General features: G+C 34.1%; 2 protein-coding genes and 1 pseudogene across 2 annotated transcripts; 2 read left to right on the top strand and 1 right to left on the bottom strand.

Moving 5' to 3' along the window:
* Window positions 1-1,313: 1,313 nt before the first annotated feature.
* LOC133868053 (cell division control protein 48 homolog B-like) lies at window positions 1,314-7,120 on the top strand (annotated as a pseudogene).
* LOC133868054 (putative methylesterase 11, chloroplastic) lies at window positions 5,725-8,346 on the top strand. The gene is made up of 4 exons (XM_062304858.1): window positions 5,725-6,355; window positions 6,987-7,130; window positions 7,279-7,410; window positions 7,607-8,346. Exons 1-4 carry the CDS (start codon window positions 6,104-6,106, stop codon window positions 7,892-7,894), a joined length of 816 nt encoding a protein of 271 aa, XP_062160842.1. The 5' UTR covers window positions 5,725-6,103; the 3' UTR covers window positions 7,895-8,346.
* Window positions 8,347-13,028: 4,682 nt separating this feature from the next.
* On the bottom strand, window positions 13,029-16,558 carry LOC133868877 (G-type lectin S-receptor-like serine/threonine-protein kinase At1g11330). Its single transcript, XM_062305883.1, has 6 exons — window positions 15,271-16,558; window positions 14,657-14,814; window positions 14,371-14,581; window positions 13,915-14,152; window positions 13,673-13,823; window positions 13,029-13,594 (listed from the first exon to the last, which is right to left on the bottom strand). Exons 1-6 carry the CDS (start codon window positions 16,556-16,558, stop codon window positions 13,313-13,315), a joined length of 2,328 nt encoding a protein of 775 aa, XP_062161867.1. The 3' UTR covers window positions 13,029-13,312.
* Between the last annotated feature and the right edge of the window lie 8,495 nt (window positions 16,559-25,053).

Below are 25,053 nucleotides of genomic sequence, written 5' to 3' on the forward strand. Positions count from 1 at the left end.
TTGTGTATTGTATTTCTAACCCCACCGATTTTTTCAAGGGGACATAATTAGGAAAAAGACAACCAAATATAAAGTTATAAAATTCAAAACTATGGCAGTCAGAATTATGTTGAAACATGAAAGCAATGTCATCTTTACTACTCAAAACTATCGACTTCATAATACTCTCGTAATGCGTACTGTAATATTCCTACTCTTTAATTAAGGCGACAAATTTCCGTTTTCAGAATGCTAAACACTTTTGCAAGCACCTTCTGAGTACTTAAGATCATTCTAATAAGTTTAAAAATATTTTAAATGCCATAATATTGAAATACTCTAATTTTAGTTTCTATTTTTCTTTTAAAATAAATAAATATATTGGGCATTCAAAAAAGGTCGCACTTCTTTTTGTTAGTAGGTTAGCTGTAATGATTTATTTTTTTATTTACATCAATATATTTATGAACAATGTTAAAATATTAATTAAGAAATTAAATTTATTATTTTTTAGTAACTTAATTTTTAAGATAAGTAGAGATTTATCATAAAATATATTTAGTTTCTTCAGAATTATTAAAGAGATTCAAATAATTCAAGTTAGATTTGAGATGGCGTGTTAAAGTGTCTTACACCGCTAAGATTTCCTTCACCTGGTGTCTCTTCTCTCAAAATGTCTTTTGAGAATTAGTAAGACTCATAAACTTTTACATGGTATCAAAACGGATTTCTTGGACGATGATATGCCTATCCCTCCCGACGATGAACACGTGTTTGGCCAAAGTTACCACAGATGATGGGTGTGTTAAAGTGTCCCGCATCACCAAGATATATATGACCTAGAAACTTTATAAGCATGGACACCCCCTCATCTCTCAAAGCGTCTTTTCAAAATAAGTATGGTCCATGAACTTTTACATGATATCAGAGCTGATTCATTGGACATAAGTCATGATGCCCTTTCCTCTCTTAAAGCGTCTTTTAAGAGTGAATAAGACTAATAAACTTTTACACAACTATCATAATATCATAAATTAAAATGGCATTTTAATTAAATTCAACCTTTATATCGGTAAGAATTTGTAAAAAAATAATAAATAGTTAATTTTTACTATCATATTATTATAATTAAAAGTCTCATCAATTTAATATGGGCTTCGCGTGGTCCGTTTGCCTGCTGGTTTTAATATTTAGTTTCTTCAGAATTATTAAAGAGATTCAAATAATTCAAGTTAGATTTGAGGATTAATATATTTTGACAAAGTGACTAAAAACTCTCTGGCTAAGAAAAAAAATAAAAGTCTATGTTGTTAGAAAAAATTCTGTAAGTTTTCTTAAACCACGACTGCTTCTCCGTATTCCTCAGCGTCCCCTAAAATCTCAAAACCCCCACACACTCTGTGTGTCTGTGACCGCACTTGGTGCTCACATGGAAAGCCATGGCAGCACCAGCAGCTATAATGACAACAACAGCAAGAAGCAGTGGTGAGCAGAGGAAGAGGTTGCCGGGAACGCCGAAGCTCTCCAGGCTTTAGTTTTCTGTGTTAATTGGTTTCTGCTTTTGCTTCCAGTGGCCTCGAGGTTTGCTCCTGTACGGTCCACCGGGCACGGGAAATGTATTTATTTCTTCTTCATTGGCTCGTTTAGTCGAAACCCTTAAATGTGTTCTAGTGTAAATTGGGCTCCATTTAATTTTCCCAGAGAAAAGAAAAAGGGTGTGTTTATGCGAATCTGTATTTTGCAGTGAAGTTTGAGGATTCTTTTATCCTGTTTGCCATTTGAATATGGATAAATCCTTCCTCAAAAGATTTTATGTCGAAGAAAATGGAGTCTTATGGAGAACGTGTATGTGTGTGTGTGTGTGTTTTTTTTGTTGATGCAAATGCACTAATGCAGTATTAGGGAAGAGATATTTCTGCTTTCCATGGAACTGTTGAAGTATTGGTAAAGTGACATTGGGTATCATTGGTTCATGCAAATTTTTAGAGTTCTTGTTGAGTAATGGAAGCTGGTTTGTCCCTGAAAATGCCATTTGCAATTTCGTTGGTTATGTTTGGTTCTCAGAAAGTAAAGGAGATACTAAAAACGAAGCGAAAGTTTGTGCTAAATTTTTTTTGAGCCAATTTTCCGTTACTCTTTCTTTTGCGCAACCAAATGGAGGGTTATTCTATGCGGGGAATGGTAAGGATAGGATTTACAACTGATTCCATGTTTTGAATTCAGATTCTCTAATTGCCTGCATGATGTCTCTGTCTATAGTTGGTGATGAGACAATGTCTTGGTTTTGCATGTTTGTAGTTGAAGTCATATGATTGTTAATTTTTAATTTTCTTATATCCTAGACAAGCTTGGTACGGGCAGTTGTTCGGGAATGTGGTGCTCATTTAACCATTATCAGGTACTGCATGATCACCTCGTTGAGGTGTTGTTTGCTTTGACTTTTGTAGACTCTGTCATTTGTTATGGTGTGGAAACAATTGGTTTTACGATCATTTCATTATTCGTTAACTGTTATAGGTTTATAATTTTACGTCATTAAGTTTTTTTATTTGTTTCATCATTTTGTGATTAATTTTATTTGTGGGTATGTTCTGCAGTCCACATTCTGTCCATAAGGCACATGCTGGAGAGAGTGAGAGTGTCCTGCGGGAGGCCTTTTCAGAGGCATCATACCATGCAATGATGGGCAAGCCATCAGTTATCTTTATTGATGAAAGAGATGCACTTTGTCCTCGTCGTGATTCCAGGTGTGGAGATGATGTTAAAGAGTACTTTGATGAATCTTTACCTCATCCTTAAATCCCATGACTTCATAAACTGTGCTTTCTATTAATATTCAGGGTAAAAAAGTAAGTATTATATAGAAATTGAGATATCCGAAGGTGCTCTAAGGACAAGAGGAGTGTTTAATTTTTCAATTTTTCTCTTTGGGTTGTGGCGTATGATGTGAGATGGGTCGAGGTGGGCACATAGTTACTAAAATATATGATGTTTGGGAGAGTTGCAAATCAGGGCTTTGTTAGGTTGGATTCGTTTGAGTTTTCAGGCCTTTTGGAGTCAGAATAAATTTTCAAATTATTATAGTTCCTTTAGGCTCTATTCAAAGGTAGGGTCTTGTGGTCCTGTGAGTATCAAATCATGGTAATTGAAGTGTGGATGATGTTGATCCTAAGAGCCAAGAGATCAACTGATGTTTTCTTTTTTTATTGCAGTGAACTTATTCTAACTACTTTGGATGTAATCTTGATTATATTTCTTGTGGCTAAAATCTCAAGCTTTTATGATCCCTATCTGCTTTGCAATACTTATCTCTTTTACTATTTTCTGTGTGCGCTTGTGCATTGACATTTTATTCACAATGCAGAGATAATGTCATATGTTATATTTACTTATATTGAAAAAAACATCATATGTCATATTTATTGTCTATCTATAAGGTTATGTGGAGCATGCCATCTGGCTGAATTGTGAACAGGTGACAATCATTAAGTTATGTTTCAAATGCAGAAGGGAGCAAGATGTTCGTGTAGCCTCGCAACTCTTTACACTAATGGACTCCAATAAAACTTCCTCAACTTCTGCAACACAAGTTGTTGTAGTTGCATCCACTAACAGGTTATTGTCTCTCGCATCTCTGTAGAGTTTCTGCAGCTCTGTTTTCTTACGAAACTTGACTATTACATATCTATATGAGTTTTTTCCTAAAGAGTTTTATTTTGTCTAATATATAGTATAATATGGTGTCAACTTATCAAATATACCTAGAGTTTTTGAAATATATGACCACAGTTTGCCGTATCACATTTTGTGTAGCTTTCTAGCTGGAGATAAAGTCAATTTTGGGTTTTTTTTTTTTCCCGATCTATCTTGATCCTGGGAATCACTCAAATTAAACGGCATGGAAATTTTTAGATGTATATTACTGCCATGCTATGTAAAAGCTTATTTCAGTATCTAAGGGCTTATTAAGAGTTATGAGCTGTTATTTTGTTGTGGTTCAAATTTCCAATGATTTCTTATAAATTTCATATGAACACCATCGTAAATACCTAGCTAATCTTCTATTGAACTTATGGCTATTCAATTGTTAATGGCAGCATTATGAACACTACTATAGGTTCAATATCATGTAATTTCCAGTTCTTTCCAATATTTAACTTGATTTGAATTTGTACTCCGTCTAAAACTTTGGATGTGTTTTTAATATCTGTTTCTATGTACAAAGAGTGGATGCAATTGACCCTGCACTTAGAAGATCAGGGCATTTTGATGCTGAAATTGAAGTTACTACGCCTACGGAGGAGGAGCGCTTTCAAATTCAAAAGGTAAGCATGAATCTGTTAAATTTGTGAGCTATCCCTCGGTCCATTGTTCAGTGACACCCATCAGCCTCTCAAACTGCTTGTCAATAGCGTTTGAGATTAAATTTAATTTCTGGACAATGTCAGAAAATATTTTAATTAAATGATTAAATTCACTATTTTTCATAAGCTACTTTGGGAGTTAATTAATCATGACATCAGAGTAATGGTCTTGAGTTTAATCTTGACTCTATACTTTACCTCTTATTTTAGCTAAATATTTCATTTATTATGTCTCACTTATTTAAAGGGGGTTTGAACCCACACGTGAAGGGTGTATTAAGTTTTTTTGATTAAATAATTAAATTTGCTATTTTCCATGAACTTAAGTTTTTGGGACAACTATTGATTTATCCATTAAAATATATTTTGGTTTGTTCAATTTAGGTTTGCTTTCAATTTGGCCCATGTTATCCTAACTTTAGCAATCTTAACCCTGAAGTTTCATTGTTTCATTTACCAATATGGCATAGTTTTGAAAGTCATGTGCCTCTCGCATGACAATTTCACAACAGTATATTGATGAAAATGATTTATTTGGAAAAAGAAAAGAAAAACAAATTGACGGAAATGGATAAAAGTATCAAATTGGCAACATTCTGAAACTTCAGAGTTGAGTTCGCTAGATCTATAAGTATTGGGATCTAATTGACTGCAAAACTTGGACAGCCAAAATGTGTTTTAGCCCTAGTTTTTTTTAGCTAGTTTAATTGAATATTTGATAGGTAATCACACTATTATTGGCTTAAGGGTACAAAATCATTTGTGTTAATTACTCTTCAGCTCTACACAAAGAAGGTTCCTTTGGATCCCAATGTTGACTTACGGGCTATAGCTGCGTCTTGCAATGGCTATGTTGGTGCTGATTTGGAAGCTTTATGTCGTGAGGCTACTATGTTTGCAGTTAGGTCTTCTGATGCAAATGAAAATGCTGCTGTGCTCAGCTTAACAATGGAAGACTGGAAACATGCTAGATCCATTGTTGGGCCAAGCATAACTAGAGGTGTTACTGTGGAAATCCCAAAGGTTACTTGGGAAGATATTGGAGGATTAAAAGATTTGAAGGTTTGTATTCATAAAAAAAAAAAAAAAAAAAAAAAAAAAAAAAATGATTTGAAGGTTTGTAATATAGAATTCACATTTTGCATTGAAGGTCTGATGGAACTTTTAAGGATATCTTTATTTATTCATGGGCAGAAAAAGCTCCAGCAAGCTGTTGAGTGGCCTATTAAACATTCTGCTGCATTTGCGGGGCTGGGAATGTCTCCAGTACGTGGAATTCTTCTGCATGGGCCTCCAGGATGCTCAAAAACCACCTTTGCTAAAGCTGCAGCTCATGCCGCCCAAGCTTCTTTTTTTTCCTTGAGGTTCGAACTTTTTCATAGTCACAACTAGGGATATGTAGACTTAGAAGGTGTATTTTATTATAATTAGAAAATATATGGTACTTGCTTGGAAGGCCGTAGGGGCTGCTTGGATGCTGCATTTTGTTGGTTGCTATAATATGCTTAGGGTTGAAGCCCACCCATTATATGACTCACCTACACTAAGAAGCCCTTGAGACTGAAAGCTTCAATTTTAACCATCTGGTTTCTAAATCAAAGTGGTAGACAAAACAAATGCGTAACATTGCAAAACAATCTTGGGATAAGTAAATGGGCTAGTCAATGGGCTGCATCCTGTGGGAAGATTTGGGATAGAAAACAGTGGCCCAAGGAGACCAAAACAAGAACCAACTAAGAGGGTAAAATGATCCCTTAAGAATGAGTCTTGGAATTATATTCTGTTTATGGCAAATTAAGAATGAGTTTTGGTTGATCCTCTGCTTTCCCTGCGTTGGTGCCTGGTGTTGGTATAAAACTATGACACTTTTGGAAGAAAGCGGATACAGAGTTGATGCAGTTGACTTAACGGGCTCTGGAGTTCATTCATTTGATACAAACAGCATTGCCACTCTTGCACAATACGTAAAGCCACTTACTGATATCCTAGAGAAACTAGGAGATGGGGAAAAGGTTTTTGCTCTCTCTCTCTCTCTCTCTCTCTCTCTCTCTGTCTAGTAGTGCACTATCACTGTTTGTATTTATATATGCCTATAGGGTGAATATTGTCAATGCCTGAGCTCTGGTGTTATTTGATAAGTTGGGCTTAGTTTTTTTACTTTCAATTGCAATTTACAAGGATAAAAATTTCATATGGTTATAATCTTAGACAGCAATGACTAGCACAGAAAGGGATGATTCGACAGTTACCATTTTGTGACTTATCCTCACTTTCCCACTCTTAATATGCTATTTCATTCTCTATTTGTGTATAGATTCCATGCCCTGTTTCTCTCCTTTCTTCAGGCTTTAAAAAAAAATTCCAAGCTTCTCACATTTCAATTTGAAATGAATATTTTCTTTTGTTATATATAGACTCTACTATTCAGGTGGACAAAATGTTCATGTAAATTTCACTTGCCTCTGCAAAATTAAGAAACTTTATAGCATTGTGGTGAAATAATTGAAATTAAATTCAGCATTCACATAGACTGATCCATTATATGTCAATTTTTAATATTATTAAATCTATCACAGTATTCCTATAGCAGTAAAGCTGGAGATGTTTCATTTAGAAGAACTAAAATTTTTCTTCTAAATACAGGTGATCTTGGTGGGACATGATTTCGGTGGTGCTTGTATTTCATATGTAATGGAGTTGTTTCCCTCCAAAATCTCAAAAGCGATTTTTATAGCTGCAGCAATGTTGAGTAGTGGGCAGAGTACCCTTCATGTGTTTTCCCAACAGGTTGTCCGGCACTCATTATCTTGGGCTCATAAAATTATGCATCTTTAGTTCATTAATAACTGTAACAAGGGAAACCCTTTATCTGCTTTCTTCTTTCATCCCTTAATTCTTTTAGTTTGATATGCTTAAACTCATTAGTCTGTTACAGGCGGGCTCAAATGATCTGATGCAACAAGCTCAAACATTTTTGTATGGAAACGGGAAAGATCAACCTCCAACTGCTATTGAGCTTGACAAAGCATTGGTGAAAGACTTCTTGTTCAATCAAAGTCCTGCTAAGGTACGTCTATAACATTGTTATTGTTGAATCATCAATTATCCTAAAAATTTAAACTGATAAGTAATGGCGAATCACTTATCCCAAAACCTTAAGTTGGTAGGAAATAGTTAATTTAATCATTTAATTAATATTTTAACATTCTTAACTGTTGGAAACAGACCGGGTCTAATTTGAAAGTGTCATTCTCCATGTCCAGGATGTTTCATTGGCATTAGTTTCAATGTGGTCAATTCCTTTTGCACCAGTTATGGAGAAGCTCTCACTTTCTGAAGTGAACTTTGGCTCTGTTCGGAGATTCTATATAGTTACTCAAGAAGATTGTGCCATATCCGTTTCTCTACAGGAGAAGATGGTACACACAAATCCCCCAGAAGCAGTGTTTTGGCTAAAAGGTTTTGATCATGCACCTTTCTTCTCAAGGCCTCAGTCCCTGCACAAAATACTAGTAGATATATCACAAATTCCACCAAGCATGCCTGAATAGGATTGTACCAAAGCCTGGCGTGATAAATATCTGGCACATTGTGGCAGGTATATGGTAAGCGAGAAATGATATTTTGCCACCCAAAGACACAACTATTGATTTTTTTTTTTATAATTTCTTTATTTATTATTATTTTTTAAAATAAAAAACACAAAACCAGACCTCAACCCGTTTACATGATTTTGTGATTTTTTGTTTAATAAAAAAAAATTAATAATTGTGTCATGGAGTTGCAACATATCATATCTCTATAATAAGCAGCATTGTGCATGTCTTGTCAGAGATTTGGAGTTAAGCAACCACAATCTATCATGATCATGTGCATGCATATGCCGTTGCTCCCTTATTGTAGGCCTGTAGCTATTATGTATATGGTGTACCTCTGGCATCTTTCAATCTGTATAGGATGTTTACATATATTTTTTATAAGCTTGATAGTACCAATGAGCATCTATCAATCGTATTTCACTTCTGTTAAGTGTTCGTTTGGTTCAATAGTTTCAAAATGTGATAATTAAATATTTAATAAAATGGCAATTCAGCATTAAAAGTTGCGTGTTCTTAAAAATACATTATCTTTCTTGCGGTTTGAAACAACACATTTTTTCTAAACACTTTTCGCGATCTTATTTAAAAACACACTTTTGACCCTTAAAATTATAGGCTGAATCCGTAGGCACGATAAGTAAGCAAATACTCGTATTAAAAGGATAATGAGGTAAATTTGGTGATAGTATTATTTGTATTTTTCATCCTAATTTTGAATATGGCTAAATGTTATAGGAAACATGGTCCTTATGAAAATATGGTAACTTGCTCTAATCAAATGAGAGTGGAACTGCACCCTGTTTTGTACCCATTTGCTCAACCTCGATCTATGGCATGCCAAATGAATGGTAACAGATATGCTTCCAATTGCTGGGGGCACGTTCTCTGAAGAAAGCCTTGTTGGCTGTAAAGAAGCACGAGAGATGTTTGTGGAAATGTTTCCTTCACTGTTATTTATCAATTATCAAATGGTACAGCTTTGTATAAATACCAGTATAGACGCGTATTGCAATTACAGATGATTGAATCCTAGATGACTACAACAGGGCTCCAGCAAAATAAGGAAGAAACTCACCGGAAAACCACCAAGTTCTCTTTGTATAAATACAAGTAAAATATGCGTATTGCACTCTTTTTTTTTTAAGGATATATGCTGATATGGTAAAAAAAATGTACACGTGGCAACGCTTGATAGGTCTTACATAGATTTTTTTACAAGTGGCAAACAAGCCTGATGACAGATGACAAAATGACTAATTTTATAACCCAACAAAACTCATAAACCAATTTTATCATTTTTTTTAAACTCAAAAAAAGTGTTTTAACAAACATGGAACCGGATTCACAATTTTTTAATTGAGATGTGCTTAGTGTCATTCTTTTATCTTCTATATATATATATATATATATATATATATATATATATATATATTATTTTTTGATAAGTAAACAAAAAAGTCAACACAATTTGTGAGATATATATTATTTAATATGTAAGACCCATATGTGAATTTCAGGGATTAAATAATAAATTTTACACTTCTTTTTATCTATCTAGAAGAATGAAAACAATCATTTATTTAATTTAACTATTTTTAAAAACTTGATAGCTGATGATAACTTTGTTCCAACTTCCAAATGCATGCACCAAAAAAACCAAAAAGAGGGGAAAAAAAGAAGGAAAAGAAGAAGAAGAAGACGACCATATTAAAGGTCAAAAAGAGAAAAGAGAAAAGAGTAAAGGTAGGAAGTTGGAACAAAGTTATCATCAACCTTAATATTATTGCTTGATGTTAAGTATTCTATGTTTTGTAAAATTGACTCACTTCTGTATGATAGAGCATATATGTTGTGTACTAGTTAAAGAGGTCGAGGTGAATTTTGATAAAGTGTTCAAGCTCTCTGGATGGCGTTTGCATGAAATGGCATGATTTATGTTATTTTCTTTACATTTTGTTCTGGATTCCATTTTTTTTTTTATTTTTTTTTTATTTGCTTGGATGTCAGGTTTTTGAGTTCTTCTTTCTATAAGATTTGGGAGAGCATGGGCCGAGGAGTTAGCAGCGGTGGAGGACAGAGTTCATTGGGCTATCTGTTTGGGAGTGGAGAGGCGCTCCTAAACCAGCAAAAATAATGCTGAAACTGCTCCAAATGAAGTGCAGGCTGTGAATAATCCGCCTGCCTCCAAACCTGCTACTGCTTCTCCGCCAGTTCCAGTAGAGAAGGTAGAAGTTGAGTACCTATGATTCCCGGGACCATCTTACTATTTGTAAATGTGAGAGCATTTCATACAAAAACGTGGAAAGTACATTAAAATCATGTATTCACAACATATATACCATCATAATGTGCTAATGACATTATATTAGTAGCTCGCAGTCCTTTTCAAATGAGTTCATTCTTCTGATGTAAATGTGTGTAAGATTCACCATTCTGCTGAAGAAGTCTAGGTGGTATTTGTCATTAAAGGTTGTTATTTATATTTTAGTAACAATAGTTATAAGGTCTGATAGGCAATAGAGGAAAATAGTATGTTACAAAAATCGGAGTTGTGAGCATCAATTTCTGTTCCACTTTATTTTGGGATTTTAATATTGAAATGCTTTGCATGTGATGCCCGTATGTTTGGTTTCTTTTCTGCTTCAACCCTTATGTTTTCCAATTTATATTTCTCAATTTTGTTGTACTTGGTTTGAGGAGGCTGAATGCTCGACATAGATCAATGGGGTAGTAATTTAAGATATTGATATCGAGTAATGATATAAACACTGGTTAGTTTTGTTTGATATGTTTATTAGGTCAATTCAAAAGCTAAAAATAACTACAGGTATTTTCATTGTGATAATCATTTTAAGAATGTAGAAATAGCTCATCATGATTAATTGAGAAAATTTCACAATTCACCCTTAAATTTTAGGGCGGGACGTTACTTATCAAAATTTTAGGGCGGGACGTTACAAGTTTTCATGTAGAATAGTTTTGCACGGGATCCCGTCCCTATTGCTCGACATCATGTATGTCGGTGAGATATTGAGCTCAAGTTTGGCACATGGAGGAGAATCACAATTTTTGCACAAAAAAACATGTTTGGGCACATAATCCCTTCTTAGTTATAGGAAGACTGAGACTCATAATTTACTCAAAAAATTGATTTAAATTGATTTCGGAATTAACAAACCTAGAAAACAGTGGCTTATGGTTGAAGTCATCTTGAGCTTAGTTGGACGACCGCTGTAATGCCCTGGATTTGGACTGTCTGCGCGTAAGGGAATCTCAGGGACAGGGCCCCACTGGTCATCGGGTTCTTCTCTCTAGAATATGGTTCAACGGAGTCATTTTGTTCTCTTCAATTTCTTCAAACGCCACTTAGCTTAGCTGGACGCCTCTCGCAGTCCAAAAGAAAAAGGCAAACATATGTATATAGTTTCATATACTGATGATCACAGTTTTGGTTGATGCTCGAAATTATTTCTTAAAGAAAAATGATTGTTTCAGAACTTTTTTACACAACTTCCACACAATTAAGACTTATTGGTGGGACAATTCATAGTGAAAACCATATGCATAGTCCCACTATTGTGTTTTGAGTATGTAGAAGTTATGCAAAAAGGGTTGTACAAAAATCACCCATCTTTCTTAAAATGGAAATGTACAGATATATCCTCAAAGTACCATTCAACCGTCAATGTTTTCCAAACTATCAATTGTGTTAATGTTTTTTCTCAAATTACCAAAAAATGTCAATGTCCCCTTAAAATCATCAAAAAGACAAAAATGACCATAATTTTTTTAGTAAGACAAAAATGTACTTATGAAATGAAAAAAAAAAAAATAAAAAAAATAAATAAATAACTATTTTTTTTTTAAAAAAAAAAAATTTAAAAAACGAAAAGAGAACTAAATATTTTTTTTTTTTAAAAAAAAAGAAAATTAAAAACTATAAAAAAAAATTTTAAAAAAAAACAAAAAAGTTTTATTTTATTTTTTTTGTTTTTTTATAACTTTTTTTATAACTTTTTTTATTTTATATATTTTTTTAAAAAAATATTTAATAATTTTATGAAGGGTCTTTTTGTCATTAGGGAGAATATTCACATTTTTAATAGTCTGAGGGAGGGCATTATCACAATTGATAGTTTGGGGAACATTACAATTAAATAGTAATTTGAGGGGATATGTACACTTTCTCCTTTTTTAACACCTTTTTTTTTTTTTTTTCTCGGTTTATTTCATTTTTTAATGGAAGAATTGGCAAAGTTTGTGTAAGCCATTGAGGGTTCTAGTGATAGAAAACGTACGGTTGAGATACAGTTTAAATTTGATATAAACTAATTAAGTATTATGTATGTATTAAGGTTAACAAAAGTAATCATAATAAAGAAATGAATCAAACAGGACAATGTGGTAAAAAGGGTTATAAATTTCAAAATTGGACATTGCAACACACTATAGGTTGTGGCCTGTGCTGGAAATTTCTTCCGCCAAAGTCCTAAGCAAAGGGAGTTGGCATACAGGGCGACCGTAGAGAGAAGTTGAGTAGGCCAATTTTCTTTAGACGGTTGATTTCGAAAGAAGTACGACCTATGCTTTAGGGGTTCAACACAGCACACAAGCATAAAAGGAAAGAAAAAGTTTAACAATGAGAAAATAAAGTAAAGCAAAGAAAAGAAAAGAAGCCCATAAGCCACCCATTTTTAAAGTTTATTGTAACATGTAGTGTTTCTATGGATGATGTAAGTTTTATAGAATACTTTCATGATAAACAGAAATGTATGTTTTGCAAGTCAAGTTTTATTAAAGGAGTTAGTGAAAGTTAATTACAAGAAAATGTTTAGCCAAAGGTTTTTTAGGGTTTTCATAAAAGTGTGACAAGAATAACAAAGGAACATTTTCAGAAAAAAAAGTGAATTATGGATTTTAGCAAGCTGTTTTATGCATATATGGTATGAAATGTGCACGAGTCACACACTAACATCAGATTGATTTCTTACTGATTCGTTGACTCATCATTTCATCAAATAATAATCAAGATGTTCACAGTCAAATATTAATCATTCATAAACTATAAATAAGGTGTCAATCTCCAATACCTAAACTCTCTATGTCATATTTCATCATAAAAATATTATATGTCACATTGATAACCCAATACCTCTCTAGATAGACAATAAATTGGACCAGGAACAAGCAGCTCACAAACCAAAATAATCAGATCAAAGACTTGTACAAATAATCCTAAAGAAAGGCTAGTGGTGATTTGATAAGGCTTCCCCTTCCAAAGGCAATATAACCCTGAAAGTCTTTCTACATAAATAACCATTGTAACCAGAGCTGATTGTGTGTTTTGTTTAAAAAACAAACACATGCAAGCTATCGGCCTTGAACTATTGTAACAGTAACATTGTTAAGGGAGCCAGCATCTGGGCCAATTTGCCTTTCGGTGAATGCAGGTTGCTTTGGAAGAGGCAGATCAATAGTCTCACTTTTAAGCATTGAAATAACAACAGATACAGTTGGCCTATCTTTAGCAAAATCTTGCACACACAGCAGCCCAACATGTATGCATCTCAAAATTTCCATTTCAAAGCATGGTTCTCGTATCATCGGGTCTGTTAATGCCATTATATTTTCTGCATTCCACAGTTTCCATGCCTGGAAACAAGATTGAAATTCTTAGAAAAATGCAATGGAAGTTCTAAAAAATGATGCAATGAGATAGGGGAGACTTACAAATCCTAGAAGGCTCATGGCCTGCTCGTCATCACAAAAGTTGATGTTTCTTCTTCCACTAACTATCTCTAGTAACAACACTCCAAAGCTAAAGACATCCGATTTTTCTGAAAATTGTCCTCTCATTGCATATTCAGGGGACATATAGCCGCTGAATTTTAACAAGCACATCAAAATCTTGCTATATCAAATATTAGGGTTATTATCTTAGTGAATTTGGCCAAACAAAGGTATATACTTACTATGTTCCAACAACCCTTTTAGTATTGGCTTGATCTTCATTGCTCCCAAAAATCCTAGCCATGCCAAAATCTGATATTTTTGGATTTAGCTCTTCATCCAACAAAATGTTACTTGCCTTTAGATCTCTATGAATAATCCTTAACCTAGAATCTCTATGAAGGTACAACAGACCTCGACCAATTCCTTCGATAATGATGAATCGTCTTCTCCAATCTAATAGTCTTGGTTTAACTGAATCTAATGAAAATTTTCAAACCAAACAAGAGAAAGAAAATGCATTCGGATTAAACTTGTAGGGTGAGCAAACATCATGTTTTTAACACAAGTAATTTGGTGAAGTACTCACATCAAAATACAACAACCAAATAATATAATTCCATTTTTGCCTCTCGACATAGATTATTTTAGATTGTAATATTGAAAAATACTAACAAAGGGCATCAGAATGAACTAACCAAAGAGAAATGCGTCCAAACTTTTGTTTGGCATGTATTCATAGACCAACATCTTTTCTTCTCCTTCAACACAGCAGCCAAGGAGTCTAACCAAATTCCGGTGTTGGAGTTTAGAGATCACCACCACCTCATTCATAAACTCTTCTTGCCCTTGTCCGGAGGCTCTTGAAAGTCTTTTTACTGCAATTTCTTGTCCATCTGACATTTTCCCCTATAAACAAACAAAAACCAACTGACTACATATTCAAATTGTTAGGCAATAACCCTCTACAACAACAACCATTACCTTGTATACGGGACCAAATCCACCCTCGCCAAGCTTATTTGATTGATGGAAGTTGTTTGTTGCACTTGCCAGCTCCTGAAGATTTAATAATGGTAGCTCTTGGATTTTAACTTGATTCATGTTTACTCCAAGCTTGTCTTCACCACGAAATTTCGTTGCTGAGTGTTTATAGAATAGTAGTTAGTAATCTCTATGTAGAAATGTCACATTTCTTAGTTCACTAAGCTAATAGGAATTTACATATCATCATTTTTTTTTTTTTTTTGTAAGTAGCTACAAAGATCAGAGTGACAATTTTACCTTTTTGTTTTGAACTCCAACGCCACAATAAGTAAGTGCAGATGCCAGTGGATATTACTACTATGATCACAGTGACTGTGACTATTACTTTCACATTTCCCTTTTTTTTTTTTGCCACATTTCCCATCTTGTCTGTAAATCAGAGAAAACATCAAACTAATTCATCCAAAATAAAACAGAATTATCTTTACAAGGACTTCCTTAGCTTTGGAAGTTGGGTTCGATTGAAATACAATTTTAATTATCAATTTTGCAACATCGATAAATTTCAAGAATAAGATAAATTTAGAGAGAAAACAAAAACAACAACCCACCAAGTACTTCTGAATAGGCCAAACGAACATAAAGATCAGCTCCGCCTGTAGAAAATTTCTGTACGTCAAATAAGCTTCTTGTCCATTTCATACAACCAATGCCAGTATCATATGCGTAAGCTATACAAGAACAACCCTCCAAGCATTGGGTTCTACATTTTTCTTCCGAAGTAGATGACCAATCTGCCAAGTCTGGGACTTTCATCATCGTCAGTTTCAAAAATCCATCTTCTTTGCCCCTTTCACTGCCATTGTTCATCCTCTCACACTGCAATGGTGTCCTCCTCACACATCCACTAATCCAATTTCCTCTGTTCCATTCTTCTGTATTCTTTGGCTCAAACCCCCATAAACAGCTGCAAATTGGAGAATTCTTTGAATTACAGCTTCCAAATGCCCCACACCTGCCATAAACATCGCACTCAGTCTCCAAAGTTGACCACGTGACCACCCAATCCTCCCCATTGTAGGAATATTTTTCATCTACAATTCCTTGCGCGTTCAAGACATAATTCAGTCGGAAAGACTTGTTCGAAATGGAAAAAGTGCAAGAGAATGTTCCTTCTTTATCATCTACAAGCCTAAATCCATCAAGATATACATAATTCATGTTCGGTAGTCCAATAAAGACCCGGCCGTTCCAAGGACCACTCCGCCAATATGGGTTGCCGTCATTCCAAACAAAAAATTCAGGAAGATTACCAACATTAATACCGCCAGAGAAGTTTCCAATGGACGGATCAGAAGGACTTTTCCATGATGTCAGCTGCACTTTCTTACCTGTTCTAACATCAGTACTAATTTCCATCTTTTCCAACATTGTATCAGAAGGATGTTGGAAACTCTCCCATATCATTGTCCCTGTAGTGTTTCCTTGCAAGATAAGGTTTCCAGAATTTAAAAGCTGGGCACTCGAATTGACAACAGAACTTGATAAATTTGATGACCAAAGAACCTCCTTTTGCCCATTTAATACCACCAGATCGCCATCTTCGGATATGGTTAGAATTCCAGAGGAATTCTTGAGGGGCTTGTTTCTGTTAGCAACCCATATGACAGTGGGCTCTGAAATTTGAGCATACCATATCCCAACATAGCGATCGGTTGAATTTGCAGGGCTGAAAAATCCCAATTTGAAATCACCGCCATTAGAGACTACGGTTTCAGGGTCGGTGATGAACTTAGCGGCTGTGATGGTGTCTGTGGCAGAGCAAAACTTTAAACAAAAGCAGAATAGCAAGACAAGAAGAGCTGACACGTTGGTATTTCGAACAAGAAGAGATGACATTGTTTTGTTTGAAAAGGAATGCGTACTTTTTTTTCAATATTTTAACATGATTACGTGAACAGTTTTTACGCTTCAAGTGTCCACTTGACCATGAGTGCAGCAAATGGTTTGAAGAGTCGAGGAGTCAAAGTCTTCTAATGCGGTTCAATGGGGAAGATGGGTAGGAAAATCCCTCACCTCAGTAGATTCTTCGTCTGTGGTGTTAATGAATTCCCCAAAGCTGAGACCAATTATGACATGGGTACCCCCAACTTGCTCTAATCTCAGCCTGTATTACTAGTCTTCCATATCCAATTTCCAAGTCAACTGTCGTGTTAAACTGAGAAACTCAATGTCATATAGTGAAGAAACAAGGAAAGATTCAAACACGTTATTTCAATCTAGAGCAACAAGTTGTTGGTGGCGTTGTTTGTTTTCTCCGGTGAATTGGGATTTTTTGGATGGCTTTGGTCTTTTTGTTCGTTTTCTTTCTTCTCTTACACGAAGTGCTGTTTCTTTCGGCTCAAGAAGAAATAGGATACACCCAAAGATATCCACCCCAGGCCTTAGGGGGTGGCTACCATCCCAAACACTAATTTTTTTATTTTTTCATTTAAAAAATAAAATTAATAATAATAAAAAATAATATATATATATTTTTTTGTAGTTTTTAATTTTTTAATTTTTTTTAAAATATTTTTTTAATTGAAAAATGACACGTGACAAGAGTATTATAAGTATATTTTGACAAATTAGGCTTTTGAAAAACTTTTTAGTAGTTTGGGGACCAGAGTCCAAGCCTAGTAATTTGTGGGACCACACACACACACATATATATACACTTACCGGAATAATAAACTAGTATGAATATGTTTTAAGGTGTTAAATAATTAATTGTAGGTGGTAAATTGTAGTTAGATTAAATATGGGGTCAAACATTAATAAACAAAAAACACAATTAAAATGAGGTGGAGAAATACAGTAATTTATAAAAGATGATGCCTTCAAATAAAAAGGAAATTTAATCCACTATCGTATACATGTCATGCTATAGTTGGCTATGAAGATATCTTATCCCTTATCTTTGATAAAGAAAAAATCCCCCTCCCTCTTCCTTATCTTTCCTTGTCTTTTTTTTCTCTTCTGTCCCCCTCCCTCTCTCTCCCTTTCCTTTTCTTCCTTTCCTTTCCTTTTCCTTCCTCTCTTCTCCTTATGTCGTGACATAGAAGTTGACTTAACATTATATGGTAGTAATTTAAGATAGTATGTAAGATATTATCTCCATATATAGCCTATATGTCACATAAATAAGTATTTATTAATATTTAATAAATAAATAGCATATACGGTATTACGGTTAGGTAATTTAATTAATTAAATTACCGTAATGGAATATGGAATCGTTTATTATATTTTAATAAACAAATATACGGTATTATGGTTAATTTAGATTACCGTAAATATGGAATCGGTTAATTGATTTAAAAAATCAATTAACAATATTGTTTCCTTGATGGAAGGAAACAATACGGTATTTACCATATTTGAGGGTCCCTGACCTAGCCTATAAATTAATAGCCTGTGTACACCATCAGTACGGCAATACAGTCATAGGCATAGGTTAGAAGATCTCTTAGATAATCTTTTCTTGTTCTTCAGATGGATCGTGGAAACGCTCGAGCAAATATGGCTAGAGGTAAGCCTGAATCCTGTCTTATTTGTTTTCAGCTACGCATGTTAGTTTAAGCAATATGTTTACATATATTCTAACATGTGGTATCAGAGCCAACTTCTATGCTATTTTGTTTAGCAATAAGTTTTTGTTGAATCCATAATTTCTGTGAACATAGTCTGTTTTTTTTTGTTCACGTTCAGTTATTAAATCATAGTTTTGTGAACATATTTTTGTTCAATCCAGTAGATGTTTTGTGAATACAATTAAATTTGTTGTTCACATACGTTTGAAAACTCATAAATTTGATATGGCAATTTTTTATTATTATTATTATCACTATTCTGTGTATTGTGATATACTGCCTATTTTTGAGTTGCCGTAATCTTGATATGGGTATTTTAATAAAGGGGTGGCGGCTAGGGTTCCAATTTTTAGGGTTTTCAACCCATCTGGAACATTATGGGTCTGGTTGGTTGGTGACTGGGTAGGGTTTCGACCCATTAAAGTTTCTGGGTTGGATATATTTTCGGGTAGGGTTTTTTTTAAAACCCATGCAGTTTTGGGCCATTTAAGTGGGCTGACCTAGTTTGGGCCAGCACTATACATAGACCTAGAGGGCTGACCCGATTAAGTGGGTTGACCTAATTGCCCAATACAGTAGCCCATTTGGAATCTTGTGACCCAGAAGCCCAACCCAATATAGTAGCCCATTACAGTAGCATTTAAATAAAATAAAAAATTTGGCTCATATGGGGTTCGAACTTGGGACCTTCATGTCCATAAAGTGACAAGCTTCAAACCATTGAGCTAAGCCTGGTGCTGCATAAAAATTCAAAAGCTAAAATTATTACAGGTAAAATTGATTTAAATTGATTATAAGATTTTTTTTTTTTTTTTGCTCACCTCAAAACCAACAAATGATTCAACTAAACTTGTTCTTTTGTTCTATCTACAAAGTATATACAAGAACAAAGAAAAAAACTAGAGCAGTTGTATGGCTATTTTTAAACCAAAAAACGTTTCTCTTTGATAGATAAACAAATATAGTTTAAAGGCAAATTGATGTGATTCTCCACCGCAAAGCAAAAACAACACAGCTTAATTGGCCGCTCCGAATACCAAAGGTGACCGGTTTTGACCCCACCGGCCACACCCATGCACATGAGAGTTGAAATAATGGAAGACGTTGAAGATCTCCACGTGAAACAAAACAGGCCGGCCTCAATTGATCGAGGAATTAACAACCTAGAAAAACAGTGGCTTATTATGGTTAAAGTCACCTTGAGCTAAGTTGGACGACCGCTGTAATGCCCTGGATTTGGACGGTCTGCGTGTAAGGGAATCTCAGGGAGGGGACCCCACTGGTCATCGGGTTCTTCCCTCTAGAATATGGTTCAACGAAGTCGTTTTGTTCTCTTCAATTTCTTCAAACGCCATTTAGCTGGACGCATCTCAAAGTCCAAAAGAAAAGGCAAACATATATATCTATAGTTTCATGTACTGATTAGCACAGTTTTGGTTGAGGCTCCAAATTATTTCTTAAAGAAAAATGATTGTTTCAGAAGCCTTTCGCACAATTTTCATATAATTAAGACTTATTGGTGGGACAATGCATAATGAAAATCACATGCATAGGTCTCACCAATGTATCGTGAGTGTGTGAAAGTTATTTAAAAATGGTTGTACAAAAATCACCCCTCTTTCTTAAAAGGGAGATTTACAAATATATCCTCAAAGTATCATTCAACCATCAATGTCTCTCAAACTACCAATTGTGTTAAAATTACTAAAAAATGTCAATATCATGTTAAAACCATCAAAAAGACAAAAATGACCCTAATTTTTTTTAGTAAGACAAAAATGTCCTTATGAAATGGAAAAAACTAATTTAAAAAAAAAAACTATTTTTTTTTTTAAAAATAAAAATAAATAAATAACGATTTTTTTTTTAAAAAAAAAAAAAGAAAAAGAAAAAGAAAAAGAAAATTTAAAAAACGAAAAAAAAAAAGAACTAAATTGAACTGGACATATTCGGTTGAGATACAGTTTAAATTTGATATAAACTAATTAAGTATTATGTATGTATAAAGGTTAACAAAAGTAATCATAATAAAGAAATGAATTGAACAGGACAAGGCGGTAAAAAGAGTTGTAAATTTCAAAACTGGACATTACAACACACTATAGGGGGTGGCCTGTGGTGGAATTTTTTTTTTTTTTTTTTTTTTTTTTTTAAAATAATAATAATAAATAAAATTTTAGTTTTTAATTTTTTAGTTTCTTTTTTTAATTGAAAAATGACACGTGGTAGGTGTATTATAGTTATATTTTGACAAATTGGACCTTTGAGAAACATTTTGGTAGTTTAGAGGACAAAGTCCAAGCATTGATAATTCATGGGGCTATTTGTAATATCGCTAACAATTTAAAAAGCTAAATTGTAATTTTTCTACACACTTTTTGGTAGTTTGGAGGCCAGAGTCCAAGCATTAGCAATCTAAAATGACTGGCAATTTAGAAAGTTAAATTGTAATTTTTCCACACACACGAAGGACTGTGGCAAGGTGAAGGACGGTGGAAGTAGTTAAGCTTATATGCATTGAATAATAGTCACAAGAGCGAGAAATTAATTAAACTGTATTATCTTGAAACCCATAAGCATAATTTTCTAACTTAAAAGATACATTGATACCTCAACATATTATATTACCATTTCACTTATCTTTTAGGCCTTCTCCAAGGCCAAGAATTTCAAACAATTTCGTGATTGGAAGGCCTAGTTAAAGTAGGGTCTAGATTCAAGTGATCTATTGAAAATCCGAGTTCCTTAGCATCTTCATTTCAATATGAATGATATACATATTCTCAAATGCTTTTTTCCTGACGTTACTAAAAGATTTAAAAGGTAGACAGTTATTAACTACCCACTAATTGATATCCGCTTCCCACCTAACAAACTTTAGAGGCAGTTGGAAAAGCCACTAATCTCACAGCAATAGGCAAAAACCGCTTGAGCACAACGTTAGCCAACTTTGGATATGGTAAGAAGGAGGTCAAGGAGGTGCTCGTAGACTCTGCTTCTCTGCCTTTGGTGGTGGTGGTGCTGGTGGCTTGGCTAAGAAGGTCAAGGAGTACCCCTCTCATCTCTCCGTTTTGATCCCTCTCTTCCTTACCATGTTAATTGGGATTTTGTGTTATGGGTCATTTAGTCGTCAATCTCAAATTGTTTTATTTTTTTTGTTCCTATAGCTCAAAAGTGGTTTGTTTTAGGATTTTGTGATCTGGGTCAATAAGTTATGAATCTAAATTGACTGAGCTCAGAACTGATTGACTCTCGCCATTGAATTGGACTATTTGAGTATTTAGAAATATTGGCCTTTTGGAATTTCTGTTTGATGATCTAAAATTGTGCTATATATGGGAATTATGTTGGAACTATTGCATTTTCTATGGACTATGATAGTATATCTCAGAATGTGGCAGCCGTGCATTCTCATGTTCTCTAATATTTCAGATTTTGCTGTTCTTATTATCCCTCCTTCTTTCTTTCTTTTTTATTTTCTTTGGTTCATTTTTTTTAATTGTATTTGGGATTTTATGGTTGTTGTATATGAATATATTTAATGTATCAAGTCTGGAATTAGCCCAAAAAACAAGCCCAATTTAGGCCTGCCATCTAAAACAGGCCAAAAATGCCTAACTTTAAAAGCGGTTATAGCAGCGCAATAAGGTGATGCGGAGAGAGTTAGCAAATTAGACTAACCGCCTAAGGCGGTTACGGTTACGGTTAGAGGTGATAATCGCTAACCTTAACCGCATTTCAGACTTACATGACTGTAAAAATCACCATTGAATAAAATATCAAATAAAAATATATGTAGAAATGTAACATGTAATCGTGATTTTCACTGCCGTGTTAAGAAGTGGGCAATTAAAAGTATGTGTAACATTTCTCTAATTTCAGTAGCCTATTTTATATATTTTTAGATAAGCTAGTACCAAAAACAAACAGTAGAACATAAAAACATAAAATAAAATAAATAAATAAATAAAAACATGAAACAAATATAATCCAAATAAGCCTAAAAAAAACATACCAAGGCCTCAACAAGGCATCCAAGGTAAAAGAATACATTTTTAAAAACCCACAACTTTAAATATTAAACTATAATATTACCAAACACTTAACTGTAATTTTAAAAATATTATAAGGTAAGATAACCATTGATATAAACAAAGCATATGGCAATAGATCAAAAGCTGCTAAAAGTATTTGATGAACTTCAGAATATATATATCCCTCAAGACATGATATAGATAATTTGGACAATTTCTGATTGCATTATAAAGGAAAATATATATATATATATATATATATATAAATAAAGAAAAGAATATATCGACGTAAAACACCTAAGAGGAATAAATGGCCTGAAACTTTTATACAAAACAAAGAGGTCAAAACCTTCCATTCGAAGGAGTGTCGAGGATGGATTTGGTTTACTAGTTTGTGTGGAGCTCTGGCGAGAAAAAGAAGCCTTATCCCACGCCCCACGGTATATTTGTGAAACAAGATAGTCCCTGTTTTAAGTAAAACTCATTTCTTTAATGATATTCTTTAAATTAAATGATAACAAAATTAAAGAGGAAAGACAAATCATTTGATGGTTCATGGGGAGTTATCTTGTTTAAGTTGGTAATTACCTTCGTGGAAAGTTTGGAAGGAGTAGTGGGCAATTATTGGGAACTAAAATCCTATTTAATATGGGCTCCACTTGTTTGAGTTTTGTATTATTTCCTTTAGGAGAGTAGCCTCTCGAAATAGCTTTAACGTTATCTTGTATTTCCTTTTTGTCTGTTCTATTATCCCTTCCTCTCTCAAGGGCACGTTCTTACGCGTAATTGGTTAGTTGTAAATAGTCTCAGACTTTGGAATAAAAGATTATCCTGGACATACACCGTAGTTGTAATGTCTAAAAAAATATTTAATAGGTTTATTAGGATTAAATCAAAATAAATCAATTTAGTACGGCAAAATAAAACAAAGTATTTTATTTTTATCCTATGAACTTGTAAATGTTAGCATGAGAAAAGAAAATAAGAATGACATTTTTGGGTTCAAATCATGAATTAGTGAATTACTACTAAAGCCTACAAATACTCATGTTCCCACTTAAGTTGGAGGGCATTTCTGGTTTTTACACTCACACCTTGTTTCCTCTTGTTGTCTTACATGTGGGGACCACTCCTACTTTTGACTCTTCCTCGTGAAATTGAGAACGCAGACACGTTAGTCTCAAAATAAAAAATTAAAAATTAAAAAATAAAAAATAATGAAACCATACATAGCCTTATTCTTTTAAGAAATACTAGAGCTCCTTCAAGTAACCTTATGGGATTCTTCTATACTGAAATGACATCCTGTATTTTTTAATAAAAACTGGAGAGAGAAATCAAGTTGTAATTTTTTTGTTTATTAAAAATAAAATGCCATGCCAAAATAGAAAGATTTCATAATGACACTAAAAAGAGCTCTGACATTCCTCTATCCTTTCTCTTTTTTATACACTTTGACTTTTCAACACTTAAGGCCATCTCCAGTAGTTGGAGTTAAAATAGCTACTCAAAAAGTACCAATCTCTACTTTAACCACTGGCTATCTTAAAAATACTCCAACAATAATTTCTATTCCATTCTTCATTTTCTTAAAATATTATTTTTTTAATCTTTTTCTTTATTTTTTATTTTTTTTCACGTCTCCCTCTCACTCTCCGGTTTCCCCCAAACCCCAAGCGCAGTTGCCAAAGGGCAACCCTTCCCAAATCTGAAATCCAAACCCTTCCCAGCAAAAAAGCTGCAGAAATCAAAGAATCAAACACAACCCATTGATGCGATGACAGATCCTTCCCTCAGTTTCACCAAAACCCACTTTTCATAACCCCCCATAAAAAACCTGCCACTTCTCCTTCTTCTCTCTCTGATTTTCTGTACCAATCTTGACCAAAAGTCTGTGCAAAACCATAGCCGCGAGAGTCCAGCTCCTTGGCTGCTCCATTCTCTATGAGGTTTCTGGGTTTACTCAGATTTCAGGCATGGAGTTGCTCTACAAGACATGCGGGGCAACAACTGTGGCCGGAAGTGGGTTTGAGGAGAGGAGGGACACTGCGCTTTCGGTGCTGGAAAAATGGGAGAGTGAGAACTTGGGGGTTGTAGTGTTGGGACGAACAGGGAGAGTGGGAGAGTGAGAAAATATTAATAAAAAATGTTTGTAGTGTTGAACAGTGAATAGCCATTGTTGGCTATTTACTGTTCACTGTTAAGAAAAAATGGTTAAAGTAACTAATCTGCTGGAAAAGAAAAAAGGCCAAAAATAGTTAAATTTAACTTTTTGGCTAAAATAGAGCATCTGCTGGAGATGCCCTAAGACAACACCACTTTGATTTTTTTCACTTCTTACGTGCTGCATTGAACACCTCTTCACTTTTGCTTCACTTAATTCAAAGAGGAGTGATACATGGACAGCAAAATGTGTGCATAACATGTGCATAATAAGAAATATGGGTGGGACTTATACACGTGGATTGTGCACTTGTTGTGTAAAAATCATTTTCCCAACTCAAAAAAAAAAAAAAAAAAAATCTCTCAATTCTTCATGCACAACTAGCCTATTTTTCAAGCTTCTTAAACTCTTCTTTCCTCTCTTGTTCTTTCACATGGATTGTGGGCAGGCTATGAGTCTCAACATTTGAAGCTATATTTTTGTGCTTCTTGGGCTGAACCGTGAGTCTCTTCCCCTCTTTAACAAGTGATTCAGTTTTTGGCATGGGTGTAGTTCCAAATC

This window comes from Alnus glutinosa, chromosome 5, assembly GCF_958979055.1.
Source record: "Alnus glutinosa chromosome 5, dhAlnGlut1.1, whole genome shotgun sequence".
Taxonomy (NCBI): domain Eukaryota; kingdom Viridiplantae; phylum Streptophyta; class Magnoliopsida; order Fagales; family Betulaceae; genus Alnus; species Alnus glutinosa.